Source organism: Desmodus rotundus, chromosome 13 (assembly GCF_022682495.2).
Source record: "Desmodus rotundus isolate HL8 chromosome 13, HLdesRot8A.1, whole genome shotgun sequence".
NCBI classification, from domain to species: domain Eukaryota; kingdom Metazoa; phylum Chordata; class Mammalia; order Chiroptera; family Phyllostomidae; genus Desmodus; species Desmodus rotundus.
In genome coordinates, this window is record NC_071399.1 from 7495893 (window position 1) to 7513047 (window position 17155).

General features: G+C 50.7%; 1 protein-coding gene across 7 annotated transcripts in view; it reads left to right on the top strand.

Moving 5' to 3' along the window:
- TENM3 (teneurin transmembrane protein 3) overlaps window positions 1–5493 on the top strand; it is a 620275-nt gene extending 614782 nt beyond the window's left edge. For all 7 annotated transcript variants that reach the window (XM_053916510.1, XM_053916509.2, XM_053916511.1 and 4 more), the window contains one exon: window positions 1995–5493. In XM_053916510.1, the coding sequence (XP_053772485.1) occupies window positions 1995–2750 (756 nt within the window). In that variant the 3' untranslated portion in view covers window positions 2751–5493. The remainder of the gene's footprint in view (window positions 1–1994) is intronic.
- Window positions 5494–17155: the final 11662 nt, after the last annotated feature.

Genomic DNA, 17155 nt, shown 5'->3' on the forward strand with positions numbered 1-17155 from the left:
GTATCTTCTTTACCCATATTTAATCAAACTACCCTTGTGAAAACTGTACCAAAGTCAGTTTTTAATTTTTTGGACTCTTTGGGGAAGAAAAACAACACTTCTCGCTGCATTTCTGTTCAGCAAACCGGGGGCCAATGAAACAGGCTTGAATCTGTTTTTAGTGATGCAAATAAAAACATAGAAAGACATTATCAACAGTTAATAAAATGCAGAAACCCTTTTTTTTTTTTAGTGCAAGGTTTCTACAAAGAACCCCATGAAACCACATTTTTGGCCCTGGGCTGCTGAATGCAAAGATACAATAAACAGGAAGGCAAGGGATCCATATTACAAATTAGCAGCCCACAAACAATCCCACAAAGCTCACCTTTTTAAAAAAACATTAACAGCGTTTCATGGGAAACAATTAAAAATAAAATGTAAGGCCCCCCCAACTAAGTCCTTATGGAATTTTCCTGAAAATAACAGATCAGGAGGCCTATAACTGTTCTGAGGAAAAAAAGGAAAAAAGAATGGAGAATTGCAAAGTCAAAGCTGCCATTTATGGAAATGGTACTTTTACTTCCCACCATTCAGAGATCAGAAAGGAATGCGCAACAAAACACCAGAATTTCTAGCTTAAAGCAAGAATAATTAAAGATCAAGAAATTGGGTTACTCCATAATGATGAGAGTGCAGAGTGTCTTAGGAAGATTAAGTCCCCCTCCCCTTGAGCAATTTCCTATGGTTTCAATGAATATAAAGAGAAAAGCCGACCATGTCTAAAACACGCAGCACATACACAGTATCACTGCCTCTGTTTTCTGGCACATGTTTCGTAACAAAAAAGCAGTTCCTTTTTCAGATGTCATCTTTACATTTAAAAAGCAAAGCCCATCAGTGTCCAGGGCCCGGGAGGCATTTTAACACTTCTGATGGCAAATATTGTCTACGCTGATAATGCCCCAGGAGGACATACCGAAGCTTCCTGATGCATCTGAAGAAGCACCTCCTAATTGTGTGCGACTTTCCAACATGTTTGAAAACACTGAAGTCTTACTGTACAACTGGAATTGCCAACTCCTGTCCTAGGCAGCCTTCAAAACAGGGTTCAGGTTCTATGTCAAGAGACACGCACCATAAGGACAGCCTAGGGAATCACTGGTGAAGATATTGAGGCCGCCCCAAGTTCACAGAAACAAATGTTTCTTTCACTGCTGCAAATGAAGCAGATGTTTCCATTTGGAAAACACTGGCCAGACAAACATCTGGTAGTGTAAGAAAATGGCTGAGTTAAGATGCCCCCAATTTAAATCATTTGCCAGTGTAGATGGTGCCCTGTCCCCATGTCTCCAAGAAAATCAGTGTTTTCCCAAAGTATTATCATACATGCAATCCCCAGCTGTCCCACTGTGCACGCATCCTTGTTCATCTCAGCTCTGCTGGCGAAACGCAACTGGCACTGTGTTCACCAGGAGACGGTGCAGAGTTTCCCTGCATAAAGCACAAGCACTTGAAAGCGTGTGATGTGGGGCGCAGTGATCTGGCCCCCAGCGCCCCAGCCTTTCCAAGCCTGGGTTTGCTGCGTACAGAAAGCTGCTGGGAGGAAGGACCGGATGAGTTGGGTTCTCCAAATGGGACGGACGCAGGAAAAGGGCATCTAGAAATTGAAAGAAAAAGAGCTAAAAACATGACAGTTGTGCCCACGTTAGTCATGAAAAAGCTCTGCACTAATACGTGACGGAGTTAGTTACCTCATTTTACGTTTCAAAACACATTTGGATCAGCCTGAGGGGTGGGCATCTTGAGTGCATTTCTCCACGCAGGGTTCTTTAAGCCTTTTCATCTCTAAAGAACCGATGGAGGTTTTAATAAATGCCCTGGAGCTCTCCACCCAATACCCTCCCCCCGTTTTGTCAGGAGTGGGAGCGCTGCCAGGAAGCCGGGCTCCCGGCAACCAAGAGCTACAGCTGTTCTCTAAACCTATCCCCGTTTTGTTCTTTCTCCCTTCCCAGCCCATTTTTGGAGTTCAGCAACAAGTGGCGAGGCAGGCCAAGGCCTTCCTGTCCCTGGGAAAGATGGCAGAGGTGCAGGTGAGCCGACGCAAGGGCAGTGGCGCGCAGTCGTGGCTGTGGTTCGCCACGGTCAAGTCGCTGATCGGCAAGGGCGTCATGCTGGCCGTCAGCCAGGGCCACGTGCAGACCAACGTGCTCAACATCGCCAACGAGGACTGCATCAAGGTGGCGGCCGTGCTCAACAACGCCTTCTACCTGGAGAACCTGCACTTCACCATCGAGGGCAAGGACACGCACTACTTCATCAAGACCAGCACGCCCGAGAGCGACCTGGGCACGCTGCGGCTGACCAGCGGCCGCAAGGCTCTGGAGAACGGCATCAACGTGACGGTGTCGCAGTCCACCACCGTGGTCAACGGCAGGACGCGCAGGTTCGCCGACGTGGAGATGCAGTTCGGTGCGCTGGCGCTGCACGTGCGCTACGGCATGACCCTGGACGAGGAGAAGGCGCGCATCCTGGAGCAGGCCCGGCAGCGCGCGCTCGCCCGCGCCTGGGCGCGCGAGCAGCAGCGCGTGCGTGACGGCGAGGAGGGCGCGCGCCTCTGGACGGAGGGCGAGAAGCGGCAGCTGCTGAGCGCCGGCAAGGTACAGGGGTACGACGGCTACTACGTGCTGTCGGTGGAGCAGTACCCCGAGCTGGCGGACAGCGCCAACAACATCCAGTTCCTGCGGCAGAGCGAGATCGGCAAAAGGTAACCCCGCCCCCGCGGGGACAGCGACAGCCGCGGGGCGCCGTGCGGCCTGCCAGCGGAACCCCCCTTTGCTCAGATTTGTCTGTAGCACAATCCGTCTGGGACTCTCCGACACTGAAGAGCCTTCTGCGAGAATGATACCGCTATTTTAGAAAGAAAATCCACGGAAGAAAAAACAAAAAACAGAAACAGAACTCCTTTTCTGAATGACCTTAAAGGTGATCGGCTTTAAAGAATATGTTTACATATGCATATCGCTGCACTCAGTCGGACTGAAGGTACTAATAAAAGGAACAAATAATAAAGAGAAAGGAAAAAAAAAAGGCCTGATCGTTTTGCCCTAGGCCGTCTGTTCCTTTGAGGCACTGTATTTAACGAGGGTAAAAATGCCTCGGTGGTTCCAAATATTACTGAATTGTCGACCTTTGCTTACAAAGAAGTAGTGTCTGCATAGGATGTGATGTATATCTCTGTTACTTTTGCAATGCGGGGCGAAATTACAGTTTATAGACGACCCAACTGCTTTCCCTGTGCTGCTTTGTAAAAGGACACGGGCACAAGTGACTTCTCCAAGGGGAATTCGTAATGCATTTTACGATGCTGTCGTGGTTTGCCTGGGGTGGGTGGAAAACTGGCAGATACAATCCTTGTCACTGATAAGCAAAGGAACCCCTGATTTTTTTGTAAATTATGTGAGACAAGTTGTTTATGGATTTTTATATGAATTACAATTTACTGTACATCAAATATTAGTCTCAGAGGAGTTAATTTATGTAAAGTGTTTAAAAAGTTTATACTTAAAAATAAAATGATAAAAACATGTGAACTGTGTGATTTTTTTAAAGGATTGCACCTTTTGTTATCTGTTATAGCTGTACAGTATAAATTATTATATTGTAGAGATATAACGACTTATGCCTATAATGTCCAGAAGTGTTAATATTTTTGTATTAGGTTGAGAAATGTGCAGCTTTCTATCACTAGGTGGATAGACAGTGCAATCCTAAGCGGGTGGCTATCCAGAGAATTTCCCCCTTCTCTTCCTTCTCTTTCCCTTCAGGCCACTGTCCTCATCAATATCAACTGAGAGGCACAGTAGAAACCTACGGCTGGTGAAACATATTGGGGGCGGGGAGCAGGCAGGAGGTGTTCCAGCGCCCCTCTCTCGGCCCTGGCAGTCAATGGGGAGTTGATACAATTTAACCACAGGGTTTTTACCGTTCCTTGAATCTCCATTTCATGACAGAGGCGAGAGATCACATCAAGTGCTCGGGGAAACTGTGAGAAGAAAAGGATCTTATGTAGTCGTGACCATGAACGTGTGTCTTAAGATCTAGGAAAGACGGCAGAAACCCAGCAGCGGTGGGAGAGCCAGATGGAGTAGGTCAGGGTCACTCTGCTAGTCTTGCTTGGGTTTGGACCCTGGGGTCACCAAGAGGGACGAAAAGGGGAGACAGACGTTCCTGTGAGCCCGCACACCCCAGCCACCTTGGGAGCTGGTGCAAACGGCAGCCCCTGCTCTGTCGGGGAAGCTGGGGTGGCAGGTCCAGCAGGCAGTGAGTGGACAGCAGTGCCCTGCTGCGCGTGCGTGCATGCGCGGGGCCCAGCCCAGTGCGCCTACACTTCTGTGCTGGCTCAGCCGCTCTCGCAACTCTGTCGTGAGCACTAAATTCAGCCACAAAAATTTTAGAAAATATTTCTCAGTTCATTGAGCTATAGTACACACTGTTTTCCTCTATGTATAATGGTGATAAAATATAGCAAGTGAACATGTCGTAAATATAAAGGTTCAAGTGATGTATTGAAAATAATTTTCTAACTGCTTTGTATGTATCACATACTCTAAATTGCACAGTAGGCGTGTTTATTAAACAGATTGGCTGGGAAAGTTTCGAAATAGCTACTGAGTTTAAAGTATCAGTGCTATTACTGTCTTTGTGTATTTGGTAGAGCATACCGAAGTAATTAATCTTCTAATGAATGCTGATATTTTATTAGAATGAAAGCACAGATTAGCATTAATATTTTTTATCCTGGAAATCCTTTGGCAAGTATTAGGAAGCCCAAATTTAGGAAACGATGAGACTTCAAACCACATAAACATGGCTCTGTCTTACATTTTATTTTTTAACTGTTAACTTAGGTGTCTGCAGCTCTGCTCGGGGGAATCGCGGCAGGGCTGTACTGAGCATGCTGTAAGTACTTTTGGTTGAAATAGGCTCTGAGTCTAAATTCTCAGAAATGTTCCTGATGTACTGACCATGGAAAGCTTGTACCGCGTGGCAGAAGTGAAGTCATAATCTTACCCTCTTCTCGACAGGGACTGGTCCCTTCCACCGGCCCAGATAACAGACTTACAGGATCTCCTGGTGCTCATTTTAGATGAAGTCAAATCAACCCAATTAGTGTCTTGTTAGTAGGTCTAATGAGCCTATTTCTTTCTAAAAAGACTTGTGATCCGGACATGCTTTTACAAGAAATAGTGACCTTGGGGAATATGTAAACAAAAGACCTTTTTTCTAAGAGTTCGGGGTGTGGGGGAACTGTATAATGAAAAGAATTAGCTTACAAAAACAGAAATTGATATTCAAAGTATTTTAGGCAAAGCCAGTCAAAATGCTTTCATGATATTTTGAGATGTAAATTTTGTCTGATTTGTATTGTTCTTTTCATTTGCCTTCTTAACTTTATATGTGACCTGAATTTTCCATAACTTGATGACTATAGATTGCATCTAGGCATTCCAATAAAAGCCAACCCAATGTGTGTGTGTTCATATATTTTTTTAAAAATAACCTCGGGCCAGCCGGTGGTGCTTTTGTGTGTGAGAGTGGAGGATGCAAATACAGTGCTCAGGGTATCGATGCACCTGCATCCCAGTGGAGAGTATCTTCTATTTTGTTTTTTCCTCATGTCTGTGTCCACCAGCCAGGCTGCCCTCTCAGCAGTGTGCCCTGCAGAGGGGACTCTCCCGTGGCCTACTTTAGAAAAATGTTAAGTACAACCCCACAAAGCCAAACATTATCACTGTAAAGAAGGAAAAACATTCTACTCGCCAGCAGGCCTCATTCCTGTGATCCTGGCAATACGTGCTTGATTAAAACACTTGATTAGAATAATCAGTTTGGGCCTGATAGGCTCCCAGGCTCCTGGAGATGTCTAAATCTCCGTAGAGACCAGCTGCCTAGGGGGTGCTTGGTTCAGCAACTCCAGGCTGGCAGGCCAGAGCTTTGAGCTTAGTCTGAAAAGACAGGTTTCATCACACTTGCTCTGTAGTGACAACCTCAGCTTGATAACTGTTGATCCAACAAGAATCGGGTCGCTCCACTTGGCAAACTGGTCTGTTTTTTTTCTCTTCAAATTAGCCATCTGACACGCTCAAACTGGGGAAATGCAGGAAAATGCGCTCAAATTCCTACTTTCATTTTTCTAGACCGCTTTCCTGAAAAGTGGTGTCTGAACAAATGGAAAGCAGAACACGGTAGGTAAAAACTGTATTTTAGTAGCGCATTTTCTGGGCTGGCCTGCCGCCACGTCCAGGGAAAGCTGCACTGCTCTGATGACGTTCGCCTCTCCTCTCCGAACAGTCGCGTGTGGCTTTAAGTGCCAGACCTGAACGTATGCCCCACACCCGACTATAAACACCGCAAGTCGACCCCAGTGCAAACACTTCCAAAGACCGAGGAGAGACTTCTGCCTCTGATGCACGTGGATCCAGGCCCACGGCTCTCTCTGCTCACCAGCTTTTCTTTCCCCTTTTATCCTGGCCTGCTCCCAGGTGAAGCTGTTTCTCTCACAGGCTGCACAGCAAATCAGCTGAGGTGCTTTTGAGTGGAAGACTCCAGGAGAGGAAGCCTGGCAGGTGCTGGTCCACAATTTGTCTGTCTGTGGCAAAACCACACAGGCAGCACTCCCCACAGCTCACTTGCAGTAGTACAGAGGAGCAGGAGGTCCCCAGGGACCACGAACTGCCCCCACCAGCCTTGGGTGCCATTAGAGCTGCAGAGCAGAGTGAGCCTGCCCTGGAGGAGCCTTGAAGGCAACATAGCTCGGACCCCTCCCACACATACCCAGGTCCACCTGACACCCTTCAGAGCAGAGCTGATTCCAGCACCCGGTCCATCAAATGCATCAAACTCTAGCAGCTGGAGCCAAAGGGACTTAGAGACATTTGGGTGAGTTGTCCAAGTTCACAGAAGCAGCTCAAGCCAAGGTGAGCAGAGATTTCCTATCGGCAAGTACCTTCTACTCCATCATGTAGTCTAGGAATACTTCCCAGGAAGGGCCTGCGTGATCCCTACACCCCCATTTCCTCAGAGCACTTGGTCTTCCTTTGCAAAGCTGCCTTCATTTAGAGTCACAACATGCATTTTTCATAGCGTACAGATGCCCCGAGGCACCCGTTTTGAGTCCCCGTCTGTCTGCTGGTATTCCTAGCTCCTCAGCCCCTCATCTTGGACCAGAAAGCCTGCTATGCAATGTCAGCGACTTCATACTTTCTGAAAAGACTTTAAAAAGATTTCATTTATTTATTTTTAAAGAGAAGGAAGGGGAGGGAGAAAGGAGAGAAACATTGATTGGTTACCTCATGCACAAGCCCCAACTGGGGGCGGGGCCTGCAACCCAGGCATTTGCCCTGATTGGGAATCAAACGGGTGACCTTTCGCTTTGTGAGACAGGACAACACTCCAATCAGGGCTGAAAAGACTTGTAAAGAAAGACTATTGATTTGCATATATGTGTGGAGCTATTTGGGTAGATTCTCTATAAATTACTCACCTGGCTTCAGGCATCCTACCGAACCAGTGACAAAATAAAAACTAGCTATATGTCATTATTACCCATTTTCATCAGAGTTAAGCCAGAGTACCAAAGAGGTAATGATAAGCCATTTGAGTTTTCGACCTTCTAATTGAAATCACATAATAAATACCCTCTCTTGCCAGCACTCTCCTTTGCTCTTCACCACCTCTGCAAGCAATGGTCTCTTGATGTCAGGTAATTACCAGTAACTTGTAGGTAAATTGAGTAAACCTTTTCATTTACGAACTAGCTTAAAATTCTGTCGTGGAAAAATATAGGATTCCTGGAGTCCTGTGCATAGAGAATTTACTACAAACTGATTCTAAGCCTAGAGTAACATCATTATTCAGTTTAGAGTTAATGGGTTCCACAAAGCAAATTTAATAAATCCTTCAGGGATCTAAGCTGAGGGAAATTAAAATTAGAAGCATAAATTGTGACTTCCAGGGCAAGTCAGTGGCTTGGTTACAGTCTGGTCTCTCTGCTTCTCGGGTGAGCTGTGAGTTGAGGAGGGGGACTCAGCCTCTCCCGCACGCGTGCCGGGATGTTCGGAATGCCGCCCCCACGGCTATTTCCACACAGCACACCTCACTGCGTAAGGACCGACAGGATTTACAAATGGTCCACTGGGTCCAAATGAATTCTTGGAAATTCTCACAAGGCAACTTCATCAGTGGGGTGAGGGGATCGATCGCAAATACCCAAGGAGTTGAAGGGATGGGCTCTTTACGCGGCTGCGGAAAGGCTGGAGATGGGACGGCTCGGTGGAAGTCTGTGAGGAGGCACACTGAACTCTGTCTTCCGCCTGGAGTTCTTATCGCATAAGAGATTAATGACCATATAAGTGAAGAAACTTCCCTATCTTAAATTTCCATCCAAAGTTAATTATCAGGAGATTCTCCCCCAAGATTCCTGTCTCTACACCCAGACGACACACTCTGGCTCTCTCTCCCCCTCCCTCTCTCCCTCTCTCCCTTACAGGGATTTATCCTGGGGGAAGCAGGCTTGCCTGCAACTGCTCAGGTGTCTAATCACAAATCTTTCTCAGGCTTAGAAGAAAAACCACAGGGTCCCTTGATGGACCAGATGGACTTCAAATAATTACCCAGGATATCACAGGAAATGAGAATCCTTTGTCCCTGGCTTATTTACAAATGTTATAAATAAGTAGATTTAAAATCTCCAGCTATGAAATTATATTTCCAGCTTCCACCCTGTAGTGAAAAAGAAGAAGAAGAAAAAAGAAGAAAAAGAAGAAGAAGAAGAAGAAGAAGAAGAAGAAGAAGAAGAAGAAGCAGGCGGCGGCGGCAGCCTGGAGTTGATGCTTCAGGCCCCACATTGACAAGTGCCCCTTGAAGAACACAGGGGACTCAGGAATGACAGGGGAGAAGGGTAGTGGTGCCAGCACTGAGGAAAGCAGCCCCGGGTGGGGGAGAGGGGGTAATACAGAGCACAGCATCTTCCCTTAGGGTCCCCCTCCAACTCAGGGCTGCCCTTCTGCCTCCCCTCCAATCTCCAGGGATCTGGATCCTGCAGGACTGAAAAGCCATCCTAACAGCCCAGGGCCCAGTGGGCAGGAAATCCCAACGAGGGTCCTGGGCTGAGAGGCCTTGGGGCCGGTGCTGCCACGTCCCTCCAGGGCACTGCGATGTCCCAGACGAGTTCAGGAAGGACGCCAGCGCCCCCTGGTGATAAGCATCGTCAGAGAAGCAGCAGCACCCAAAACTGCAGACACCACTTGCTCAGGCCACTCTGAGCCCCTCTCCCTGGCTAGGCTGGTTCCATAAAATGGTTACTTCTGCCTCATGCACCACCTCAGGGCTGCTCTTTGCAAAAATCGCTCCCATAACGTTTCCCTTCATGTCAAGCAGAAACTTTGTCAAACAATGTTCCTCCCACTTGGCAGATCAAAATAGGGCCCTCCCTCCCAGGAATTGTCTGCCGGCTACTGGAGTTTTGCAGCCCGGAAAACAGTGATTTCTGAACTATCACACTGTTTCCCTTTTACTTTTCATGTTTGAATGGTCCTGTCACTCGGAAGAATTTCCCAGAAGGACAGATCATTTAAATTCAGAGTGGTGTTTTATTTCTGAGGGAGCCAGCCTCTCAGGATAAGTGCTGGAGCAGCGGCCTGGAAAAGTGAACTCCCTCCTGACTCTCTGGGCAGCTGAGGCCTCAGCAGGGCCTGCCCCTTGCCCCTGCCCACATGGCCACTGGAGGAGAGAATCCGGGATTCAACCTCTTGATCCCGAGTCATCACCCAGAGAAAGCAATGGAGGCTACTTGGCCAGGGCAGTCTGAACTGTCACTTTTGGAGGCTGAGGGGACTCATTTTTCCTACCCAAGTTTTCATGGGATTGAGAAAGAAGACCAGAGTCGGCTCATTAAAGCCAAAATATCACCTTAGATAAAGGCCAAGTTGGAGGATGTAGCTCCACATAAAAAGTGGAATAACCTACGAACAGCCCTGACCAGTGTGGCTCAGTGGATTGAACACCAGCCCACAAACCAAAGGGTTGCCAGGCCAGGTCCCAGTAGGGGGCGCGTGAGAGGCAACCACACATTAATGTTGCTCTCCCTCTCTTTCTCCCTCCCTTCCCCTCTATAAATAAAAATCTTTTTCAAAATAAAAGTAAAACAGCCTACTGACTGGATGCCAAAATTGGGTAGACACATGTCAGCAGCTGCACTGGCAGCAGTGGCCCCCGGCGGGCTCTCCTGGGGGCCCCAGGCTCTGCATGAGTCAGAGGGCCCTGTTCGTTCTTCTCAACTCACCAGCCTCTCTCCAACCCCTGGGGGCTGGAGGGCTGGGGACAGAGGGGCCAGGCGAGAGATCTCACACACTCTCACACATGCACACATGCTCACAGGTACACACACTCATACACACTCACACGTGTACTCACACACACACATGGGCGTGCACAAACCCTAAGAGCCTCTAGATCTCGGGACCCTCGGGTCTAGCTGCTACTGGGAGCTTGGGCCTCAGCCATGCGGCTTCGCCTCCCTGGGCCTCTATGCGGCCCCTTGCCGCTCAGAGACTGGTGGCTGTGTTTGGAGGCTCCCTGGGGAACCCGTCCTGAAACCCAACGGCTCCCCCATAAGCAGGTTCCAGCCCTAAGATTTCAGATTTCGGCCTCCGGAAATTTTAGCCTAATTTCAAAAACATACTTCAGATTTTAAAGTGTCGGCCATCTATGGTGTAGAAGGAAATGTTCTGAATTATTGAGGAGCTAATTAATGGCTCAAAGTCAAGTGGCAGCTGGCCATGGGCTCCTGCGGCACCCAGGGACGGGGACACTGGGAGTGGGGGCACAGCTCCACCGGAGACACAACCCGGAGCTCTCACCCGCTCCATCACATCCACAGCTGGGGCTTGTGGGCTCCTCCAGCCCCACCTCCCACCCATGGCCCCCAGCTTTGCTCCGCCCCTGTCTCCTCTCCCCCTGGGCTGGCCCTGTGAGGAAGGGAGCGAAAGCTGACTTTGTCGTTTCCACAGAAATTGCCTAGTGTCATATCCTTTTATTATTTTTTGAAGTTAGTAAACACAAATGTAATATTTCTCAAAAACTGGGCAAGAGACTTTATGGTGCTGCCTGCTAGAGGCTTCCCAGGGTACCACTGACCGAGGACTCACCTTCCTCTGGCCCCACTCATGTCCTTGGACTAGAATCCCCAGTCTCCTCTGCTCCTTCCTGTCTTCCTTCATCCCCATCAGGAGGAACACCCGGAGAAAGGTGCCGTCCTCCACCAGAATAACAAGCCCCCGGGGTCACCATGCATCACCCCATCTCTGTCCCTGGGCACCTCACCCCACAAAGCCAGAGGGGACCCTCAGAGGACCAGAGCCTTTGAGAACCCTCATCCCTTGGTTGGCAAAGGCTTTTAATCGTGGATCTTTGGGCCAATTCAGTTCTTTCACCTGCAGGGACTAGGTATCCAGGGAACCGCTTCCCCCACCCATCCCCCCACGCCCCACCCCCAGCCCCTCGCCCCCAGCTCTGGATACAAAGCTGCAACCAACCTGTGGAGACAAAGTAAACTACTTGGAGGGGTGGAGGGAGGTTGGAACAGTTGAAAGAAAAGCATCCCCTCCCTGTTCTAGCGAAAGCAAGGTACCAGCCACCAAGCACAGCCCCCCGGGGCTGGCTCTCCCCCAGGCTGGTAGCAGGCCCTGTGGTCTCATCTCCCTACCTGCAGCCTGTGCACGGCCCTTTCTCTGATGCCCTTGGGCCCAGGTGTGATGCCTGCAGACTCACTAGGCCACGCTCACCTACAAGTGTCCCTTTTCGTGAGTGTGGTCCTTGACAGAGCCTGTCCTGACTGACAGAAGGAGGGGCTTGCTCTGCCATCCCTCAGCCCACACCCACACATGAGCAGCTGCAGGCAGGGCACCCCCACCAGCCCCTGGCCCGCAAGCGCCCTTCCCACAGGCCCCAGGGAAGGTGCCACACCCCATGAATAGAGTGTGGCGTGTGACCAGCCTGTGAGCATTTCCGCAGTGGGAATGGAGCCTCTTCCTCAAGCTGGTCCTCCTCCTCTTCCTGGAGTCTGTTTTTCAGAAATGGCACCACCCTCCTGCCTGTCACACAGGCTGGAGTTCTCAGTGTTACCTTGTCCCCTTAACCAAATCAGTCACTATGTCCTACAGATTCCTTCCAACAGGCTGGGGGGCTCACTCAGGCCCGGCCCCTCCGTGTCCCCGCAGCCAAGGACTGTGCCCCCTCCCCAGCCCCAGCAGGCGCCTGCACTCCAGCCACATGGCCCGCCAGCTTTCTTCCCTGCAGAGCCTCACAGTCCCTGTTCCTTCGAACTGCACACAACTCCGCAACCAGCTGCCGGTTTCCCGAGGTTTCCCAACCGCTCTGAGCCCCCGAGTCTCTCCGAGCCCCACCTCAGCCCCCCTCTCCTCCCCCAGGAGAGAAACTGAAGACGGTTTAAAATAGAGCAAATCAAAGAGCAGAGGCTGATGCTAAGTGTGGCTCAAGAGGAATCACCGAGAGGCTGCTCCCCCGCTCCATGGAAGGCCTCTCCCAGTCAGGTGGCCTCCCTGCCTGCCTCCTCCTGCCTGCCTCCTCCTGCCTGTTCACGTCTGCCAGACTTGCATCCAGCTGGTAGGGGTGATGTTCAGACTGCAGGCAGCTGGCAGGGCTCGGGAGCCCCGAGGGGGGTCATGGTTGGGTTTAGAAACAGCCCTGGGGACTCAGGGGCCGCCCCCTGGACCATCCAGGGATGCAGGTCAGAGCAGACTCTGCAGGCCTTTCTGTGAGCCCAGGACCCAAGAAATGGGGAGGGGGGGTGGCAAGAAGGGGCGGGGGGGGGGCTCAGAGTGCCAGAGAAAATGCAGGACACCAGTTAAAATTGAATTGCAGGAGAGTGGTCTGTGACTTAGTGCAGTAAAACCACTCACACTCTCACACACATCGACCAGCCCTTTCTCAGGGGCCATCTGCCTCCTCCCTTGGCCTGGGTCCCTGGGCCACAGGGGGAGCCTGATACAGCAGCCGGATGGCACCTTCTGGAGAAGCAGGACAGGCCCCCAGGGCCCCTGGCCACTTCTCCTGGGTGGCCGTGCTGGGGCTCTCTCATCTGCTGGTCTGCTGGGCAATACTTGATTTTCTGGGCCTGTGGCAGCTTCTTCTATTCAGGTAAAGGCTCAGAGCACCCTTCCCCAATCTTCCCAGCCCGAGGCTCTCACCCCTCACACCTGTGGCCTTCCTCAGAGACGGGGATGCAAAGGCTAGAGTGCTCCTTCTTCGGCCGCTACAAAGGGCTGGACTCACCAGGAGAGAGTCAAGGGTGTGGGCCTGGGAGGCTCGGAGGATGATCTGGTCTTTCCAGGCTCTGTGGAGCTTTCCAGGGCCTGGGTGCCTGCGGGCCTCAAGAGCCAGCTGTGCCGTGGTGTGTGTGACTTTTGTCAAGTGCCGGGACGTGACCGTGACACGCCCTGACATAATCAATGACGCATTTTCATACAAAGAGGAGCAGCTCCTTTCTGAGTAATCTGCTCGCACACTTCCCCCACAGCCCCATCCTCGGTCAGGATGCTTTGTTCAGAGACAGACTGTCAGCTTCTGATGGGGAAGGGACAACTCAGCCTCCCCAGAGAGTGGGCGGGGCACAGAGACACCCTTCCTTGCACTGGAGAGAAGCAACCTAGGGGAACTGCTGGTCCTCAGTCCAGAAAGAACAGGATGACAAAGGAGGCTGGCAGCTCCTTTTATCAGGGAGACCCCAAATAACAGAAACAGTCTTTGTCACAGCCAAATACAGGAGGGGAGTAGGGCAGGCAGAAGGGGCTGCAGGAAAGGCTCCTCCCTGCAGGAGATAAAAGGGTCCTCAAGTCTCTGTCCCGGGCCTTCCTGGGTGTTCGTGACAAGCCACCCACATGAGCAAAATGCAGCCGAAGCTGGAGAGCAGAGAGCCCGAGACAGAAGAGGATTTATTGTTGTAATCAAATAAAGCTTACCGTCAACTTCATCTGACACACACGTAATGATAGGCAGAATCATTACTGTGCGGTTGGCACTTAGGCCTAAATGGTAATCAATTTGCCTAAATGACTGCAATTAGCATGCCTTTTCCGTGACACAGAGCATGTCTGGGCCTGCCGAGGGGGACCCGGGCCAGCAGCAGTGCCAACTGTTCTCCAGACCCACGAGGCCCCGAGCTCCCCGCTCGCGGGAAGGGGATCCCCCAGAACTAAACCTAAAAGCTATCGACTCTCCTCTCTTTGCCTCTCTTCAGAATGTTCCTGAAGTGTCTAAGAAAGAAACGTCACTTAAGGGAAGGCCATGTGTGCACCAGTCAAAAGCTACGGGGTCTCCGGTGCCTCCTTTAATCTGAGTGCTTGCCTGTCGCCTGGCGCTGGGCCACCAGCAACGGACTGGCCACCATCCCCAGCCCTCCTTGGCACCATTTATGTGTTAGGACAAATGTAGAGGAATTCCAGATGGTATGCCACAGAAAACAGGTGGTAGAAAGCATTTTATATTCGGCCTTTTAAGATATCTATTATCTTTTTTAATCTATTGTATCGAGAAAGAGAGAATCCAAGGCCATATCAAAATTTCCAAGTAAATCTGTTCTTGGATCCCTCCCCCTCAACATCAGGTCTCCTCCTGCTCCGTGGGCTCTCTGTCCTGCCTCTTAGAAACCCAGAGCTTCTGTGTAGCCACCTGCCCAGCCTGCCCTCCCCGGCCCCCACCTGCCCAGCCTGCCCTCCCTGGATCCCACTTGGCCCTCACCTCCCTCCCAGAGCCCTGTGATCCCTAATTACTTTTTTCTCTCTCTGTTTCTCGAAACTCCCTTTCTCCTGAAGGTGATCCTGAGCTGGGAAGTCTCCCAACAGTCTACTTTTCTATATCTGCAATGAAGCCACAAGGCAAGGGTTTATAAGGATACATCTCCGTTTCTTCCTCTTGTCTTTTCTTGTTCTTATTCTCATCCTTTTTTCACATGAGCAACATGAATCCCTTGGAGCAATAGATTTTTACCATCTTTCAAACTGGCCCTGGCGCCCTGACCAGGCATTTGAACCACTGGCCACTCTACCTCTGGACAAAATCACAAAACCTGGCAGTGTGTCCGTGGGTAACTCATGTCCCTCAGAACTGCTTCCCTGACCCCCAGATGCCTGAGAGCTCCTCCTGGCCTCCGGACAGGTAACCTTGAGGTCAACTGCCTATATTTGCAGGAGCCAAGATGCCAGCTGGCTGCTGTCAGGAAATGGTCATTTCAACAGAGGGAATTTAATGTAGGGAATTGGCCATGTCGGTAAGGGAGAGCTGAAAGGAAAAAAAAGAAGGTGAGGGACACCGGAGTACAAGAAGGTAAAAGAAGCAGGTATTATCTGCAGTGTGAAGGGGACCGTGTGGAGGGGCTGGGAGACGGGCCTGGCCCACAGAACGGGGACCGGCTCCGAGCTGCAGTGGCCGCCCAGCTACGGCCGGCTCTGGGAGCATCCATAGACGCTGTCAGCTGGAACGAACTGCTGCTGCCACCAGAACAGGACAAGGTGCTTCTGCTGGAGCATCACTGAGGACAGAATTAGGCAACAAACTAGAACCAGGAAGTCCCTGTTCTGGCACCCAGGGGGCCCTTCCAGCTGAACTAACAAGGGTCCCCCTGCAGAGGAGAAATGAACGCATATGCAGAACCCTGGCCCACGCAGCGGAGCGGAGAACAAAACCGGTTTCGGGGCTGAGAGGTAAATGCCTGGAGCGTGCGCTGAGTTTTCAATGGCTCCCAAGCTTCACAGTCGGCATCATCCACCAGAAAGCCAAGGGCTTCCTTCTGCCAGAAGCTTGCAAAACACCATCATGCAAAAAGATCCTTTGCAGGAAACGTGTTTCAAACCGAATCTGCAGACTGAGGTCTTTACAAAATTCTGTTGTCTGATGTCCTCTGTGCGCACGGTCCTGGCTCAGGTGTGAGCAAGGGAGTGACAGAGGCTTGGAGGGCAGGACACTCACTGGACTCCAGAGACCTGGTTTCCTGTGCAGGCTGCTGGCGTTCCTGGAGATGCCTGCCTGCACCAGGAATCCCTCAGTCCCTGCCAGCTGGTTCTGCACTGCCCCAAGTCCCCAGGGCGTCCCACCTGTGTTTATTCCTGCACCACTACCACCTTCTCTTTCTTCTCATTCTATGGGCGAGCAAGGCACCTGTCCGCAGGACCCTGAGGCAGAAACTGGGCCAGCGCTCCCCCTAGTGGCAATCGTCGAAACCCGTCAAATCCCCTTCCTAGAGTAGGGTTCAGCCAACGTGAAGGAGGTGCTTGTATTCCCAATTTACAGATAGAGACATTGAGTCTTAAAGGAGGCTAAAGACGCATGGGGTGATCTCAGAGCCAAGCCAGTGTCCTTCATATCGCCTGAGTCCTTCAGCGTCGTTGGCAAAGCCGTGACACTGTGGGAAGCTCAGCGTGGCCCTGGGCTCTGAGCCCCAAGTGCCCAGATCTGGGATCCGATGCTACAGGCATTTAAAACCTTAACCACTGAAACCTCGGCTGGCATGGCTCAGTGGATCAAGCGCCGGCCTATAAACCAAAGGGTCGCGGCTTCGATTCCTCAGTCCAGGCACATGACTGGGTTGTGTGCCAGCTCCCCAGTAGGTGGCACGCAAGAGGCAACCACACATTGATGTTTCCCTCTCTCCTTCCCTTCCCCTCTCTCTCTAAAAATGAATAAAATCTAAAAAAAAAAAACCCTTAACCACTGACCTGAAAAATAACCATACTTTCTGCCTAATAAATCCCTTTACTCCACTCAGATCCCCCAAAAGCAAAATTCTCAGAACACTGAATTAATCTAGAAAATTCTCTTTAAACCCATGTGTGAAGAAGCCTCACACTCCTGTACGGAATGTTTGTTCTTTTACAGTAGTTTTGATTTGCTATCACAATTTTGAGTAAAGAAGGATCTGTATTTTTTGCTTTTGCCTCAGTCTTCAATGTGGCCTGGCATGGCCTTTTCTTTTCCTAAATTGTGGCAAAATCTACATAACGGGACATTTGCCATCGCTAAGTGTGCAGTGCAGCCGCCCAGTGCATGTCCACGCTGCCGTGGGACTGTCACCCCGGCGCAGCTCTGGCCCGGCTTCCCT